The sequence below is a fragment of the Nycticebus coucang genome, chromosome 9, assembly GCF_027406575.1.
Source record: "Nycticebus coucang isolate mNycCou1 chromosome 9, mNycCou1.pri, whole genome shotgun sequence".
Lineage (NCBI taxonomy): Eukaryota > Metazoa > Chordata > Mammalia > Primates > Lorisidae > Nycticebus > Nycticebus coucang.
In genome coordinates this window covers 110,407,200-110,425,271 of record NC_069788.1, presented here as the reverse complement: position 1 = coordinate 110,425,271, position 18,072 = coordinate 110,407,200, and the positions used below count along the sequence as shown (strand labels likewise).

The window sequence follows — 18,072 nt, the reverse complement described above, 5'->3', positions numbered from 1 at the left end:
TGGAAAAGAAAAACTTTGCTCCCCTCTGCTCCTGTTAGTTGCTAGTGTACCTGTTTTTCCTGCTCCAAGTGGTCTATGTCGGCTAGTGGCAGCATTGAGGGTCTCCCGTGGGCACACTGGAATGGCAGCTGGCACCAAGACAGAGCGCTGATAAGATGACAGCTCTCCTCTTGGCTCAGGCCATCATTGAACTTAATGGCCCCTAAACGAAAGAAACAAGGTTACGGCGTATGTGGTGGGAAACCAGCACTGACCCTCATTCACAGCCAGATATCTGGAAAAAGTAACGTGTTTCTTAAGGTTCTTTAATGTGGCTTTACACTGCTGGAAATTGGCACTTACAGCCATGGATGAAACCGAGGCCAGGACTGACCTCTGTCTCTCAGCTTTCTCTTATGGAGTATTTGTCTTACTAATCCCTGCAGAAGGCATTCCTTAACTTGTTCGGATCTTGCTTTAAGGGTTTTTCTCAAAGAGAGAAGAGGAATATTTTTGCCTATTCTTTGTGCCTTTGTGAAGTTGAGGTCATCTTTTGTAAATGGATTGTCCAGGAGCAATCTCTGTTTCCTTACAATGCCCATTTTATTTGCTTCTTTTTTTCTACTTTCCAAAATAATCTCCCTAATCTAAATTCTGATGTTGTTAGAACCTGCCTCTATGCATACATTAATTCATCCAGTCAACAATTACTTATTAAGTGTAGACGCTGTGTTAGGAGCGTTGCCAGGCAGCAAATGAGTCAGATGCTCTTGCAGGATGTCTAATAGGTGACACAAATGTGAAACAAGTAATTATACATGAATTTAAATTATAAACATGGTACCACGTAGCATAAAATATAAGACATGAATATACTATAATAGAAACGCCAAACTCAGTTTAGGAGGTCAAAGAAGGCTTTCCTGGCAAAATGATGTTTAAGCTGAGAACCCTAGGTTACGAAAGATACAGCAAACTGGAGAAGGAGCGGAGAGGAATTTCAGGTAGAGGAAAAGGCAAATACAAAGGCCCTGAGGCTGACAGACGTGTATTACACAGGAAGAACAAGATCAAAGAAACAGGCTGAAATGCAAAGTGTGAGGTGGAAAGTGATGTGGGATGACACGGGGGAGGCAAGCAGAGGCCAGATCTTGAAGACATTTTGGAGCCATGGAAAAAAAAATATTTTTATCTTAAAAGAATGGTTCATCTTTGATACATTCTGGTTAGAAGAAAGACATGCTAGGAGGGATGTTTCAAAAAGAGTCCTCTGGGTGCTGAGGAAGAAGGACTTAAAGGGGAGCCAAAATGGACTTGGGGAACCAAGTGCCCTCAAGGACTCAACCAATGGCAAGAACAAGGGAGGTGGTGTAGAGACAGATGAACACAGACAGACTTAAAATACATTTTGAAGGCAGGAAGATGAAATTTGGCGCTGGGATAGGTATGATGAGTAAAGACAGCATAAAGCAGCAAAGTGTCCTGCGTTATCTGCAGGACACAGTAATGACGGACTGTGGTTACTAAGCCAGAAAAGACAGGAAGTGAAGCAAGAAGTCACACCTGTTATCCTAGCACTGTGGGAGGCTGAGGCGGGTGGACTGCAGGAGTCTGAGATCAGCCTAAGCAAGAGTGAGACCCTGTCTCTACTAAAAAATAGAAAAACTAGCCAGGCGTTGTAGCAGGTAGCTATAGCCACACTACTTGGGAGGCTTAGGCAAGAGGATCTCTTGAGCTCAAGAGTTTGAGGTTGCTGTGAGCTATGACACCATGGCATTCCAGCCAGGGTAACAGAGTGAGAGTCTTGTCTCAAAAAAAAACAAAAAACCAAAAAAGAAACAAGGAGAAGGTTGATGGGGAGAGATAAAACGAGGAGGAGAGTCAGTGTGTTGGAGACCCCACTGTGGTCAAAAGATAGCTGCAAGGGATTCTGTAGCTGTCATGATCCCTAGAGTAAGTTCCTCTAATACCACTTTCTTTTTCTTTTCTTTCTTTTTTTTTTTTTTTGTGAGACATAGTCTCATTTTGTCACCCCTGGTAGAGTGCTATAGCTCTAGCTCGCTCTAGCTCAGGCTGGTCTTGCACCTGTGAACTCAGGTGATCCACCAGCCTCAGCCTCCCAGAGTGCTGAGATTACTACCACTTTCTATATGTTATTATGTTATCTTACTCAGGAACCCTTGATGACACTAATGCCTTCTGTATCAAATCTAAAGTTTTTTTTATACCCTTCTAGGCTTCTGTTCTTTCTTACCAGCCTAATTTCTTGATACTCTGCTGCTTCTCTTATAACTAATTTGTTTCTGCCTCTGTATCCCTCCATGGGCCATTTCTTCTCCCTGTAGTGAACTCCCCCTTCCATATTATGAATCCCTTGTCCCTCAGCTCCTTCAAAACTCGAGTAGAATGCATCTCCTCTAGTAGTTGCTCCTCCATTCCTATCAGTCAGTTGCATTATAGTATGTTAGTATTTTGCTTTGTAAAAAAGTAACTTTTTAGGGTTCACTGTTATGTGTATTCAGTTCTTGATCTAATTTTTTTGAGACAGAGTCTTACTATGTCGCCCTTGGTAGAGTGCCATGGCATCACAGCTCACAGCAACCTCAAACTCTTGGGCTTAAGTGATTCTCTTGCCTCAGCCTCCTAAGTAGCTGGGATTACAGGCATCTGCCACAACGCCTCGCCATTTTTTTTGTTGTAGTTGTCATTGTTGTTTAGAAGGCACAGGCCGGGTTTGAACCCGCCAGCCCTGGTGCAGGTGGCTTGCGCCCTAACCACTGAGCTATAGTGCTGAGCCTCTTGTGATCTAAATTATACTCTCCAAGCAGCGAGTAGTAAACGTGCCTTCCACCTGTTCCTCGTCCCTGTTCCACTGCTAGCACTTAGCATGCAAAGCACTCAATAGTTGATGTGTTGAGGGTCTTACCATGGCAGGCTTGGGATGCCAATACCTTCTGGACAGTCAATGGCAACGTCCCTTGGATACCTCCTGTGGTCTGGAGTAGCTGATGCATAAACACATTACCAAAGGAAAAGGAATGGGACAATGAAGGCTTTTATGTGTGGTACTTCCATGTGAAACCCCACAATAATGGGAAAGCTTACCTCCACCTGTTCTCGAATAAACTCCTACAAAGCAAAAAGGAAAACAGGCATTAATCTACTTTAAGTTGAACTTGCCTTTGACAGTTTACAAAATATCCCAATTTTCTTCATTAAAATATGCCTCCTGAAGGAGGAAGGTGCAGCAATACAGTGCTTGGGTACAAATTTATTTGTTGTAAGGCACTTTGAATATGAAATACCAAGAAAAATGAACATAATTCTTATTAAATATAGAATATATTTAGCTATGGAGATTTCCTCAGAGACTGCTCCTCCTCTAGTGAGGTTATATAACTGGTGAGCAGCCCTGATGATTCAACGCATTCAAAACATGAGGAAGGCTTCTTGCTGTCTGCTTGTATGTACAATCTTAGCCAGAACAAGTATAATATTACACACAAACTGAGAATAAACACACGACAATCACCCACATAACTGTGCACTCAGTATGACACTTGCTTAAATATCATCAACATAAGTGGTCACTTTAGTTCCCACAGGCTTTTTTTGGACACTTCCTCTCAGGTCCAAAAGCTTATTTTCCAAGGCATTTTGTTGGGAAGTTTCTCCTTACTTGAATGTCTCTGTCCCTGGGGTAATCTTTTCAATAGTTATATCCCTGCAGATGTTAATATTTACAAAATAACTTTAAATAAATTTAAAGCAGATACTATCTTATGCTACCACTTTTTTTAACCTCTGGAGTAAAAAACTGAGATATGGTATGTTTAATGATTTCTTCATAAGAAAACACAGGACCTCTTTTATTATTGGAAATGGCTATATATAAATCAGCTTCCCAAGATTATAACACAGAAGAATATCCTTTTCAACCAGACTCAGAAAACTCTCCACCCTCCCTCATTTACACTCTAGTCTGCTATGCTTATAAATGAGCAGTTACCAAGAGCTAAATGGTAAATACAGTAAATTTTAAAAGTCACGTATTTTCCCAAAACAAACCTAAACAGAAAAATGTCTCATAGTACCCAACCCAGTAACAAAGCTTAATGTGGATGAAGAATAAACCGGACTTTTCTGCTGTTCTCTCTGGTGTTTATGTATCTGGGCTGATAACATGTCTTCAGTTTGTAAGCCTGGTATGGGGGAGATGGGTCATTTCATATTTCAGTGGTTTAACTGGGTGCAGTGGCTCACGTCTATAATCCTAGCACTCTGGCAGGGTGAGACTGGCAGATCGCTTGAGCTCAGGAGTTTGAGACAAGCTTGACTGAGCGAGAGTGAGACCCCATCTCTATGAAAAATAGAAAAATTAGGGCGGCGCCTGTGGCTCAGTGAGTAGGGCGCCGGCCCCATATGCTGAGAGTGGCGGGTTCAAACCCAGCCCCGGCCAAACTGCAACAAAAAAATAGCCGGGCGTTGTGGCGGGCGCCTGTGGTCCCAACTGCTCAGGAGGCTGAGGCAAGAGAATCGCGTAAGCCCAAGAGTTAGAGTTTGCTGTGAGCCGTGTGACGCCACGGCACTCTACCCGAGGGCGGTACAGTGAGACTCTGTCTCTACAAAAAAAAAAAAAAAAAGAAAAATAGAAAAACTAGATGGGCATTTTATAGGCAGATGCCTGTAGCCCCAGATATTAGGGAGGCTGAGGCAAGAGGATCACTTGAGCCCAGGAGTTTGAGGTTGCTGTGAACTACGCTGCCACGGCACTCTACCTAGGGCAACAAAGTGAGACTGTCTCAAAAAATTTTTTTTCAGTGGTTCAATTAATGCTGGATAATTTAAATAATATTAAAAAGGCTAGAAGACAGAACTTTATAGGCTATGTTAGTAATCTTTCCATGGCTAGGTTCATGTAGCTATCTTCTCAAAACACCAGAACTGTTCCAGCTTCTACCAGAATCAAACAAAATCTCTCCTGATCAGCCTGGCTTAACATAATCAAGATTTTCTGAAACCATAAGCTTTGTTTTAACTTGAAGTAAACTCCTTAATAGTAGTCTTTGAAGTTCCTTCAGGAAAAGTTTTTCTTATAATTTTCTGGTTAAATATTTAGGGATCCAATTACAATGAAAGACTCTAACAGATCCTATCATTTGGATTTAGGACAATTTGGAGCAGGGGTCTTTGAGAAAATAAGTCTGTGAGGAAGAAAGACCTCTGCTGGAAACAAAGCAAAGGCTGTCAGATCCAAAGGCGATTCTGGAAAATGCGAAACACAGACGACTCAAGAGCTGGCACTGCTGGCTGCCTCTTCCTCTCAAATGTCTTCTCGCCCTTCGCCTACAAGCATGCTTAGGTCTCTTCCATCTTAAAACCAGCAAAACTGCCTCCCCCTTGTGTCCTGCCTGCGCATCCCAGCCACCCCTAATCTTTAGCCTTCGCCCTCCCTGTATCTTCCCTGTGCAGCTGAATTCCTGAAAGTCTGCTCAGCTTCGCCTCCTCTCACTTTGCAGCCCCCTGACCTACTATTCCGGGTCATCTGCCCCACCTCATCCCCAGGAAGTGATTCCTCAGGATAACCAATGCCCTCATGACAGCCAAATCCAATTTTTCAGGCTCTACTTTGTGGCCATTGTCAACTATTCCTCTCTTGCTTTAAATTTCCCTTGGTTTTGGCAACACAACTTTTTCCTGGTTTCCCTCCTCCCTCTCTGACCAAATATTTTCAATCATCCTACAGTTTCCTCTCAGCAGCAGCTTTCCAGGCCTTTGCCAAAACATATGCACCCTGAAGGCTGGCATTCCACGGCTCCACCCTTTGCTCTCTTCCTTTTCTTTTTTCCTCTTATTTATTTATTCATTTATTTTTTATTTTTTTTTTTTATTGCTGGGGATTCATTTGAGGGTACAAGAAATCAGGTTACACTGATTGCATTTGTTAGGTAAAGTCCCTCTTATAATTGTGTCTTGCCCCCAAAAGGTATGTTATTTATTCATTTTTTTGGCAGATGAAATGTATGTGGATTCCAGCCTCCATGCTTCCAGCTTTGTTTTGAGAAAGAGTCTTACTCTGTTGTCCTGGGTAGAGTGCCATGGCATTAGCATAGCTCACAACAACTTCAGACTCCTGGGTTCAAGCGATCCTCCTACCTCAACCTCCCAAGTAGCTAGGACTACAGGTGCCTGCCACCAGGCCTGGCTAATTTTTCCATTTTTAGTACAGATGAGGTCTTGCTCTTGAACTCCCAAGCTCAAAAGATCCTCCCGTCTCGGCCTCCCAGAGTGTTAGTATTACAGGTGCGAGCCACCACACCCAGCCTCCTTCTCTGGCTTCTGATGTTATCAAAATATAGATACTCTTAACTCTCAAATAGATATATACAGCCCAGATTGATTTCTTTTCCCAGGGCTAGATGTGTAAGTTGCCTATCCACTGGACCTCCCTATCTGAAGGCACTTCCAGTGTGTTTAATCCCGGCTCATAATCTAACTCCCGGCCAGCTATGCCGCTCCTCTTCTACTTCCTTTCTCTCTCTTTCCTTCCAGTCATCAGAGTCACTATTGCTTATCTTTTCTCCTTTACTTATTTATATATTTAAAATATATACTTATTTATATACTTTTCTCCTTTTACTTATTTATATATTTAAAAAATTTTTTGAGACAGAGTCTCTTTTTGTTGCCCCCCATAGGGTGCCATGGAGTCACAGCTCACAGCAACCTCAAACCCTTGAGCTCAAGCTATTCTCTTTTCTCAGCCTTCTGAGTAGTTAGAACTACAGGTGCCTGCCATAATGCCCAGCTATTTTTAGAGATGGGGTCTCACTCTACCTCAGGCTGGTCTTGAACCTGTGAGCTCAGGCCATCCACCTGTCTTGGTCTCCTGAGTGCTAGGATTACAGGCATGAGCCATTGCACCTGGCCCACCTTTAGTCCTTTTATATTCTATTGCTCATCAGGTCCTCTTGATTCTGCCTCCCCAATTATGCCTGAAATATGTCCCTCCCACTACTATTATGTCCCAAATATGTCACCATTCCCACTACCACTGACTTAATCAAATCCTCATCATCTCTTATTTTAACCACTGCAATAACCTTTCAACTGCTCACCCTGCCTCAAATCTTTTTATCCCACTTTGTTGTCAACACCAGGTCCTAATTAAAAAGAAGAAAGAAAGAAATATATCCCACAAGTATCCACTAAATCTGTCTTCTAATTTTTATTTTAAATATCACTAAAGTACTTCAGACTTCTAGACAAATGGTAGACTGAGTTGATGTGGATTTGCCTGTGTTCTAGATAGAGAGAGCTAGAGATAAAAAAGTAGAAATAATAATGACAAAAGCAGGACATATGAAAAAAGAGTAGGGAATTAGCCAGGCATTGTAACCAGTGCCTGTAGTCCCAGCTACGTGGGAGACTGAGGTAGGAGGATTGCTTGAACCTAGGATTTTAAGGTTGCTGTGAGCTAGGCTGATGCCATTGCACTGTAGCTTGGGAAACAGAGTGAGACTTTGTCTCAGGAAAAGAAAAGAAAACAAAAGACAGGAAGATTTGGGGGAAAAAAACAAAACTACTGGAAATAAAAAACTCAGTAAATAAGTTAAACATACAATTAAGTAGAAGATGAAGAGACTTTAATTTACTCAAAAATAAATGAGAAAAATTCTCAGAATGAATCACAGAGAGATAAGGCAATGGGAAATATGAAAGACAGTAAAAGGTATGGAATAGAAAGATAAGGTCCAGCAGACATCTGACAGGATTTCCAGGAGAAAGAGACAGAAAGTGGGAAGATGCTTTGTTTGAGGTGATAATAATCATACAATTTCCAAATTGAAGAAATACTAAGTCTTAAGAAGAAAATGAAAATAAATCCATACAAAGATACATTACAGGGAAATTGCAGAATACCAAAGGCAAAGCAGAAGTCTAAAGAGTGACCATACAGACAATCAGAGTACAGTAATGATAATTAGACTGACAGTGAACTTCAATGGCTAAAATAGAACGTCAAAAGTAATAGGATATTTTCTTTTTTTGTAGAGACAGAGTCTCACTATACTGCCCTTGGGTAGAGTGCCGTGGCGTCACACGGCTCACAGCAACCTCTAACTCTTGGGCTTACGCGATTCTCTTGCCTCAGCCTCCCAAGCAGCTGGGACTACAGGCGCCTGCCACAACGCCCGGCTATTTTTTGTTGTAGTTTGGCCGGGGCTGGGTTTGAACCCACCACCCTCAGCATATGGGGCCGGCGCCCTACTCACTGAGCCACAGGCGCCGCCCAGTAATAGGATATTTTCAAGATACAAGATAACTACAAGATAACTGGCAAAATGAAATTCTATTTTTAACTAAACAATTAGGCAAATGTGAAGGCACAGTAAAGACTTTCATGGAATCATAATAAAAGAACTTTTAGAATGACTACGTGGGATTAAAAACAAGGTAGAATTAAAACACTAGACAACAACATGGAAGATGGGAGGGGAGTGAAGGGAGATAAATGATTGTATGGTCTAGGAAGAGGATAAAGAGAGAAATGAATATAACTTCTAAACCAACAGAGGAAAAAAAAGAGAAATAAAAGAGGATAGAGAGAAAAATGAATATTCTTTCTTCTAAACCAACAGAGGAAAAAAAAAGAGAAATAAAAGAGACTGTAAGATAAAGAAAACTAGCAAGGAGGGAAAAGCAACAAAGAGAAATTAAATTATATTTCTTGTAAAAAAAGAAACACATAAATAATCTAATTTAAATTAATGGTCCTTTCTAACACCTCCAGTGCCACCTCCCAGCAGCAGCTTTCCAAAGCTTTACCAAAACATCTATGTAATCATATTTAAAATGCAACCTGAAATGTGTCTTATTCTCTTGCTTAAACTCTTCATTGGCTGCCTATAGGATGAAATGCAACCTACTTAGCAGAATGTGCTAAATTCCTTTATAATTTGTCTTTGACAACCCATCTAGCCTTATCTAGTCCCTCTACTACCCCACAATGAAGGGGTGAGGGGAACCACCTGCCACACAGTAGAAAATCACATGTGACTTTTGCCTCCCCCAAAATGTAACTACTGATAGCCTGCTGTTGGTCATAAGCCTACCGATAATGTAAACAGTTGATTAACACAAAGTTTCTATGTTAGATATATTATATATGGTATTCTTACAATAAAGTAAGCTAAAGAAAAGAAAATGTTAAGAAAATCATAAGAAGGAAAAAATATATTTACTATTCATTAAATGGAAATATATCAATCATCGTAAAGGTCTTTATCCTTGTCATTTTCACATGGAGTAAGGTGAGGACAAGAGGGGTTAATCTTGCTATCTCAGGGGTGGCAGAGGCAGAAGAAAATCCACACATAAGTGGACAGTTGTTCAAGGGTCACCTGTACATCTTAATTCAAGATATATCTACTTTTTTTACATGGAGACATGATCACTCTTTGTCACCCAGATTGGAGCAGCCCAATTACAACTCATTGTAACCTCAAACTCCTGGGCTCAAGCAATCCTCCCATCTAAGCCTCCAGAGTAGATAGAACTACAAGCATGTGCCATCCTACCTGACTAATTTTTATTTATTTATTTATTTATTTTTGCAGTTTTTGGCTGGAGCCAGGTTTGAATCCACCACCTCCAGTATATCGGGCTGGCGCCCTACTCCTTTGAGCCACAGGCGCCACCCAACACCTAACTAATTTTTAAAAGTTTCTGTAGAGACATAATCTTTCTCTGTTGTCTAAGCAGGTCTTGAACTCCTAGCCTCATGATTCTCCCTCCTCATCCTCCAACAATGCTCAGATTACAGTCATGAGCCATTATACCCAGCCCTGTATTTACTGATAATTCCCTAAATAAAGGATCTGCTTCAAGTCTCTGATATTTGTTCCTTTGTCAAGAATGAACTTCTTCCCTCTTCTGTACTTGGCAGATTCCCACCATCCTATAAGATTTTTCTTTAGAAAACAGTCTTTCCGTGAATTTCCTTGACTTCCACCACCCCAGGCACAGTAGGCATTCTGTATTTCCATATGCTTTTACCTCTACTCTCCAAATTTCACTGCACTGTCATTACTGAAAGGCCCTTCTTCCTTACCTTGAGGTAGTTCTTTAAATTTCTAGCCCCAGGCACACAGCTGGTAAGTACCATGAATGTTTGTTGAATAAAAGATGGATATAAAGAATCTCGGGACAAAATACGAGGTTAGTTACCATCACTCAGCTACGTAGACAACAGCTGCACCTATGTCTTACCTCCACGATACTCTTGGTCACAGTAGACCTTCCTCTTCGAAGTTCATTGGCTTCTCTTTCTACAAAACAGAGTGGCACTTTTCCCACCAGGACCAAAGAATCACTAGTGTCCGGAAACATAAATTCAAGGCCTAGATCTTCCAGATTTTTGTGGTAACACCTAAAGAGATAACCTCAAATGTAAAAGTCGTACTTCAGTACTAGTTCCAAACACTACTTCATAGTTTCTCAAAAGCTGTCACGGCTTTAAAAGTTGTAATTTTTTCCTTACACTTATGTGTACTTGGGATTTTCTTATTAATTTTTTTCAAATTTTCTTTTTCAATTACAGTAACCTTCATTGTTTTCCTCTTTTCCGTTGAGATAATCAATTTGTGTCTAAGTCTTATTCCTGAGTTTTCATCCTTCACTAGGGATCTGCTAACCTCTCCTAGCTCGCACTTAAAGGAGTCTGGCACAAAGAAAGGGTCTGAGAGTGTTTTGAATCAGCATTAAAGCAGGGAGGTAATTAACAGCCCCAGGAACTGAGAAGTTCTGATTAACAAGAGGTAAATAAATGGACCTGACTCTAATATAAATTATGCCCCAGGGAAAGATATTTATTAGGAGTAGCATATTCCCAAACCTGAAAAAAATTGAAAGACAATTTTCTTTTTCATTTTCAATAATTTATGCTGCCCAGAAGTAGGACTGCATCCTATCTGGTGACTCACTGTATGATTTGCCCCTTGCTTGCATCCCACTGTTTCACTGTCCTCCCCATATGATTACGGTAACGAAAACTAAGAATCTAGAATGCACTGAGACAAAGCAGAATGGAAGCAATTACTGCAGTAACTTTGCTTTCAGAAACAGCACAGCACAAACACAGACTGTTCCAAGAAATAAAAGAAGTGTTCTAAGCCAACTGCTGGAAAAAATGATCAGGGAAACTCCTTGCTATACTTGACAACTGTGACAGAGTGGAAAGAACAGCATTTGGAGTCAGAAGCCCTGCCTTTGAGTGCCTGCTCACCACTTAATAATTGTTATGACAAGTCTTGTAACCTCCCTTGGTCTCATTTTCCTCATTGGAAAATGGAACAATAGTTATGCTTATACCTCACAGAATTATTGTAAGAAAAAATTTTTTTTGAGACAGTCTTACTTTCTTTCTTTTTTTTTGCAGTTTTGGCCAAGGCTGGGTTTGAACTGGTCACCTCCAGCACATGGGGCCAGCACCCTACTCCTTTGAGCCACAGGTGCCGCCCAAGACAGTCTTACTTTTTTTTTATTTTTTTATTTTTATTTTTTTTATTGTTGGGGATTCATTGAGGGTACAATAAGCCAGTTACACTGATTGCAATTGTTAGGTAAAGTCCCTCTTGCAATCATGTCTTGCCCCCATAAAGTGTGACACACACTAAGGCCCCACCCTCCTCCCTCCATCCCTCTTTCTGCTTCCCCCCCCATAACTTTAATTGTCATTAATTGTCCTCATATCAAGATTGAGTACATAGGATTCATGCTTCTCCATTCTTGTGATGCTTTACTAAGAAAAATGTCTTCCACTTCCATCCAGGTTAATACGAAGGATGTAAAGTCTCCATTTTTTTTAATGGCTGAATAGTATTCCATGGTATACATATACCACAGCTTGTTAATCCATTCCTGGGTTGGTGGGCATTTAGGCTGTTTCCACATTTTGGCGATTATAAATTGAGCTGCAATGAACAGTCTAGTACAAGTGTCCTTATGATAAAAGGATTTTTTTCCTTCTGGGACAGTCTTACTTTTTTACCCTGGTAGAGGGCTGTGGCCTCAGAGCTCCCAGCAACCTCAAACTCTTGGGCTCAAGTGATCCTCTTGCCACAGCCTCCCAAGTAGCTGGGACAACAGGCACCTGCCACAATATCCAGCTGTTTTTAGAGACGGGGTCTCGTTCTTGCTTAGACTGGTCTCAAACTCCTGAGCTCAAGCAATCTGCTGGCCTTGGCTTCCCAGAGTGTTAGGACTACAGGTGTGAGCCAAAGCACCCAGCCCCTATTGTGAGAAGTGTTACCATCACCATCTCCTCTTAGTGGTGGTACTAACCTTAAGAGCCTCCTTTGTTCCTCTGTCACTGTTATCTCTAGTGGAGGAATTAGAGTGGAAGACAGTAATTTTTTCCGACCAGAGCCTTGTGGCTGTTGCTTTTCATAGGAGTCTATTGGAAGAAGGATGAATAGGTTAAGAAAAAGAAGGAAAGTCCTCTAGATTCACAAAAAAATGAACCATGGTAAGGCACAGTCATGATTTAATTATTTCAGTGCTAAGTAGTGGCGGGTGCAGTGGCTCATGCCTGTAATCCCAGCACTCTGCGGGCCGAGGCAGATGGACTTGAGTTTGATGAATCTGAGAACAGTCTGAGCCAGAGCAAGACCCTGTCTTTAAAAGTTGGCAGCCGCCTGTAGTCCCAGCTACTTGAGAAGCTGAGGCAAGAGAATTGCTTAAGTCCAAGAGTATGAGGTTGCTGTGAGCTTATGAAGCCACAGGCACTCTACCGAGGCGACAAATGGAGACTGTCTCCAAAAAAAAAAAAATCAGTGCAAAGTAGTGTATTCATTGTTCAGTTTTATACGGTGAATTTCTACTTTTATTTATTTGGAAACAAGTCTCACTCTGCTGGCCAGGCTAAAGTGCCATGGCATCAGCCTAGCTCGCAGAAACCTCAAAACTTCTGGACTCAAGTGATCTCCTGCCTCAGCCTCCTGATTAGCTGGGACTACATGTGCTGACTACAACACCGGCTAACTTTTCTATTTTTAGTAGACATGAGGTCTCACTCTTGCTCAGGTTGATTTGGAACTCCTAATCTCAAGGGATCCTTCTGCCTCAGCATCCCAGAGTGCTAGGACTACAGGCATAAGCCATAATTCCTGGCCTAAGTGTGAGTTAATATCTCTGACATTTCACTTTGACACACACACACACGTATATATATTTTTTTGAGACAGAGTCTCACTATGTCGCCCTTGGTAGTGTTGTGGTGTCACAGCTCACAGCAACCTCAAACTCTTAGATTTAAGCAATTCTCTTGCCTCAGCCTCCCAAGTAGCTGGGACTATAGGTGCCACAACACACGGCTATTTTGTTGTTGTAGTTGTCACTGTTGTTTAGCAGGCCGGGGCCAAATTCGAACCCTCCAGCCTGGGTATATGTGGCCAGCATCCTAACCACTCAGCTATAGAAGCCTAGCCACACAATTTTTTTTTTTTTAAATGTGAAGGTACAACCTCATCCTTTTTTTTTTTTTTTTTTTTTTGAGGCAGAGTCTCACTTTGTCACTCTCAGTAAAGTGCTGTGGTATCACAGCAACCTCAAACTCTTGGGCTTAAGAGATCCTCTTGTCCTCTTGTTTCACCTCCCGAGTAGCTGGGACTATAGGTGCCTGCCACAATACCTGGCTATTTTTAGAGACGAGGTCTTGCTCTGGTTCAGGCTGGTCTCCAACTCGTAAGTAAACTCAGGTGATCCACCCGCCTCTGCCTTTCAGAGTGCTGGATTATAGGCCTGAGCCACAAAGCCGGCAATCCTCATTCTTTCAAATGCATGTTTTCACCAGTGGTTATTTTTCAGATTTTTTTTTTTTAAGCATATGAGCACAGCTGCCTTGTCTTTTTTTTTTTTTTTTTGGTCAAGACAGAATTCTACCTTATGCCCTGAGCAGAGTGCAATGGTGTCATAGCTCACTGCAACCTGACTCAGGCTATGGGCATCCTGCTGCCTCAGCCTCCAAAGCCGCTAGGATTACAGGTGCTTGCCATGGCACCCAGCTGGGTTTTTCAATTTTTTTCATGAGTCGGGGTCTCATTCTCACTCAGACAAGCCTTGAACTCCTGAGCTCAAGCAATCCTCCCACCTCAGCCTCCCACAGGGCTGGGATTACAGGTGTGAGCCACTGCCCCGGCACTTTCAGATTTTTTTTTTTTTGTAGAGACAAAGTCTCACTGTACCGCCCTTGGGTAGAGTGCCGTGGCATCACACGGGTCACAGCAACCTCTAACTCTTGGGCTTACGCGATTCTCTTGCCTCAGCCTCCCGAGCAGCTGGGACTACAGGCGCCCGCCACAACGCCTGGCTATTTTTTGTTGCAGTTTGGCGGGGGCTGGGTTTGAACCCGCCACCCTCGGCATATGGGGCCAGCGCCCTACTCACTGAGCCACAGGTGCCGCCCACTTTCAGATTTTTTTTAAAGCAATTTTTGTGAAACCATGGATGAGTCAAAAATTTGTGTTATTTTTGAATACGAGTTCTGTCATGGAACCAATGCAGCGCAGACAGCTCAAAATATCAACAAAGTATTTGGGAAGGATGTGGCTAGTGGATGCACAGAACATCTATGGCTTGATACATTCCATTCTGGTGATTTTAACCTTGAAAATAAGCCATATGGGAGACCAAGGTGGATAATGATGAGCTGAAAGCTGTAGTGGAAGCGAATCCATCTCAACCTACACGTGAATTTACACCAAGGTGTGACATTACTACTCCAACAACATTGGACCATTAGAAACAAATTGGCAAAGTACAGAAGCTGGCTAGATGGGTTCTGCATGAATTAAACAAGTGTCAGAAAAGAAATCATCTTGGCTCGGTACCTGTGGCTCAAGCGGCTAAGGCACCAGCCACATACACCTGAGCTGGCGGGTTCGAATCCAGCCCGGGCACGCCAAACAACAATGACGGCTGCAACCAAAAAATAGCCGGGTGTTGTGGTGGGCGCCTGTAGTCCCAGCTACTTGGGAGGCAGAGGCAAGAGAATCGCTTGAACTCAGGAACTGGAGGTTGCTGTGAGCTGTGATGCCATAGCACTCTACCCCGGGTGACAGCTTGAGGCTCTATCTCAAAAAAAAAAAAGAAAAATCATCTTGAAACTTGCCTTTCTTTGCTGTCATGACATAAAAGTGAATCATTTCTATGCCTTATTTTTACATATGATGAAAAAATGTATTTTTTTTTTTGATGATCACAAGTAGTCGGCACAATGGTTGGATAAAGATAAAGTGGTGAAACAAAGTCCAAAACCGAATATTCATCAAAAAAGCTAATGGTGGCCAGGCATGGTGGCTCAGGTCTGTAATCCTAGCACTCTGGTAGGTCAAGGCGAGAGGCTCACTTGAAGTCAGGAGTTCAAGACCAGCCTTAGCAAGAGTGAGACACTGTCTTTACTAAAAATAGAAAAGTAAGGTAGGCACTGTAGCAGGTATCTGTAGTCCCAGCTACCTGGAAGGGCTTATGCAGGAGGATCACTTGAACTCAGGAGTCTGAGGTTGCTGTGACCTAGGCTGATGCCATGAGACTCTCTCTCAGGTAACAGAGTGAAACTCTGTCAAAAAAAAAAAAAAAGAAAGAGAGAAAGAGAGAGAAAGAAAGAAAAGAAAGACAAGAAAGAGAAAAAGAAAAAAGCTAATGATGTCTGTTTGGTGGTCCTAGACTGGAATTATCCACTACAGCTTTATGAAACTCGGTCAACAGATTATGCATCTGTCTACTAAAACCACACAGACAACATGAGGAGGGGGCTTGCGATTAGGAAGCCAAGATTGATCAATAGAAACAGGCCAATCCTGCAAGGAAATGCTGTTGCACAAACAATGCTGCTCAAAATACAGAAGCTGGTCTTGGAAATTCTGTCATCCACCATATTTACCAGACCTTGCTTCAACTGACTACCACTTCTTCCAGACTTTGGATCACTTTTTGCAAGCAAAAATATTCAATTCTCAATGCGCCATAGAAAACACCTTTCAATTTCATTGCTACTGGCTCTCCAGTCTTCTTCACGGCTGGCATATACAAACTACTGTTAAGATGGCAAAACTATGTCAATAGCTTAGGTGCATACTGTGATTAATTGTACTGCCTCTTGTTTGAGATATAATAAACAAAACTTTTGATTTGAAATTGGATATTTCAGATGTCCAAAATACTACCTAATAGTAGTAGTTTCCAAAATAAGAAATATAAGACTTAAGGCTCGGCACCTGTGGTTATGATGCCAGCCACACACACTGGGGCTGGCAGGTTCAAACGTGGCCTGGGCCTGCTAAACAACAACTACAACAAAAAAATAGCTGGGCGTTGCGGTGGGCACCAGTAGTCTCCACTACTTGGGAGGCTGAGGCAAGAGAATCACTTAAGCCCAAGAGTTTGAGGTTGTTGTGAGCTGTGGTACCACAGCACTCTACCGAGGTCAACATAGTAGGACTCTGTCTCCAAAAAAAGAAATATAAGACTTAAACCTTATATTCAAATGAACACTGCAATGTTCCTATTAATAGTTAACAAATGTGGTTTTAATGACAGAGGTGAACAATGTGGATTACTGGGGACACCATACCATCCTCTGGTACCAAAAAGCTTCCCTATTCATTTAGAAGGGTTTCCTAATTTCTGAAGAGAATTAGTATTATTTCTGCGCTAAGCAAGTTTCTCTACACTGGATTCACTATATTTTTCCCACCTCTTAGGCCTTCATTTTATAAGGAAAAGTGAAAATTGCAATATTATTATTATCATTATCCTAGTACATGAACTATCTCTTTAAGTTGTTGACTAACACTTTGACATTGAGGTTTTTCATTATGGGATCCTGGGAGTAAAGATTTTCCAGGTATTTTATAACTTGGTGATCTATCACACTACACTGCCTCATGCTATGAAAAAATGGGTAGCAAAAATGAAAAGGCTTCCTAGTACAAAGAAATGATAAATGCTTGTGGTGCTGGATACCCCAGTTACTCTAATTTGATCATTACACTTGTATGCTTGTATCAAAAATTACATGTACCGGGTGGCACCTGTGGCTCAAAGGGGTAGGGCGCCGGCCCCATATGCCAGAGGTGGTGGGTTCAAACCCAGCCCCGGTCAAAAAAAAAAAAAAAAAAAAAGAAAAAAATCACATGTACCCCATAAATATATCCAACTATTATGTACCTATAATTACTAAAAGTTATTTTAAATTAAAAAGCACACATTGATTTTGGAAGGATATGTAAAAAGTCCGTGATACTGGTTGCCTCTGGGGATAGAAACCTGGGATGAGGGAACAAAGGAGACTTTATTATATTCCTTTTGTGCCTTTCAGAATTGGATCTATTTGATTACCACATATTCAAAGGCAAATTCAATTTTAAAATCAAAGCAGTATGTTGGGCCTTCTGAGCTGCTGTGGGCTCTGCCTGATGAGCTGTGAAGAAGGCACACCAGATCACAGGGCACACGGAGGGGTAGATCTTTGTGCTGGATCCTTAGGTATCTCTAGATTGATAATAAATTACAGAAATATGCCTCTGACCATGAAATAAGACTCACATGTTTGAATTAGCAAAGTGAACTATTGCATTCTTTCAGTTATAACAGATCTCAAACTGAAGGACTTCAGCTGAATTTTTTAAAACATACAGCACAATTCATGTTTCCTCTCAATGGCCATTAGAAAAACTCGTCTAGCTACACTAATCTGCAGGGGAGTCGTAAACTTCATCTAGTGGCAAACCAATCCTTACCAATAATGAGCTGCTCCAAACGGACACGCTCATGCGCGGCATGTTGATCCACCAAGACCAGCAGGTTTCCTCCTGGACAAGCAAGAAGCACTGGAGTTTCAAATTCTCACATTAAGATTAAACAGTCATGGTTTGTCGAGGAAGAAAAAGCTTCATTCATTTAACTACTTACAATGTAAACACAAGAGAAAACATACTGAGTAGTATATTGTACCTTTTGTTTCCTAAAAAAATTAAAATAATGGGGGAAAAGATGAGGAATTTATCCCTGATGAAAAACTCCTTAGTTCAT

The 18,072-nt window shown here is 41.6% G+C and overlaps 1 protein-coding gene across 8 annotated transcripts in view; it reads right to left on the bottom strand.

Moving 5' to 3' along the window:
* The window catches only part of MLH3 (mutL homolog 3), a 59,810-nt gene that overhangs the window by 2,268 nt on the left and 39,470 nt on the right, over window positions 1-18,072 (bottom strand). For 4 of the 8 annotated variants that reach the window (XM_053602403.1, XM_053602401.1, XM_053602405.1 and 1 more), the window contains 6 exons: window positions 17,781-17,870; window positions 12,325-12,436; window positions 10,252-10,411; window positions 3,085-3,108; window positions 2,906-2,984; window positions 51-202 (listed from right to left, as the gene is read on the bottom strand). In XM_053602403.1, the coding sequence (XP_053458378.1) occupies window positions 51-202; window positions 2,906-2,984; window positions 3,085-3,108; window positions 10,252-10,411; window positions 12,325-12,436; window positions 17,781-17,870 (617 nt within the window). Of the gene's footprint in view, window positions 1-50; window positions 203-2,905; window positions 2,985-3,084; window positions 3,109-10,251; window positions 10,412-12,324; window positions 12,437-17,780; window positions 17,871-18,072 lie in introns of those variants that run through there. The other 4 variants (XM_053602404.1, XM_053602406.1, XM_053602408.1 and 1 more) reach the window with 3 other exon arrangements.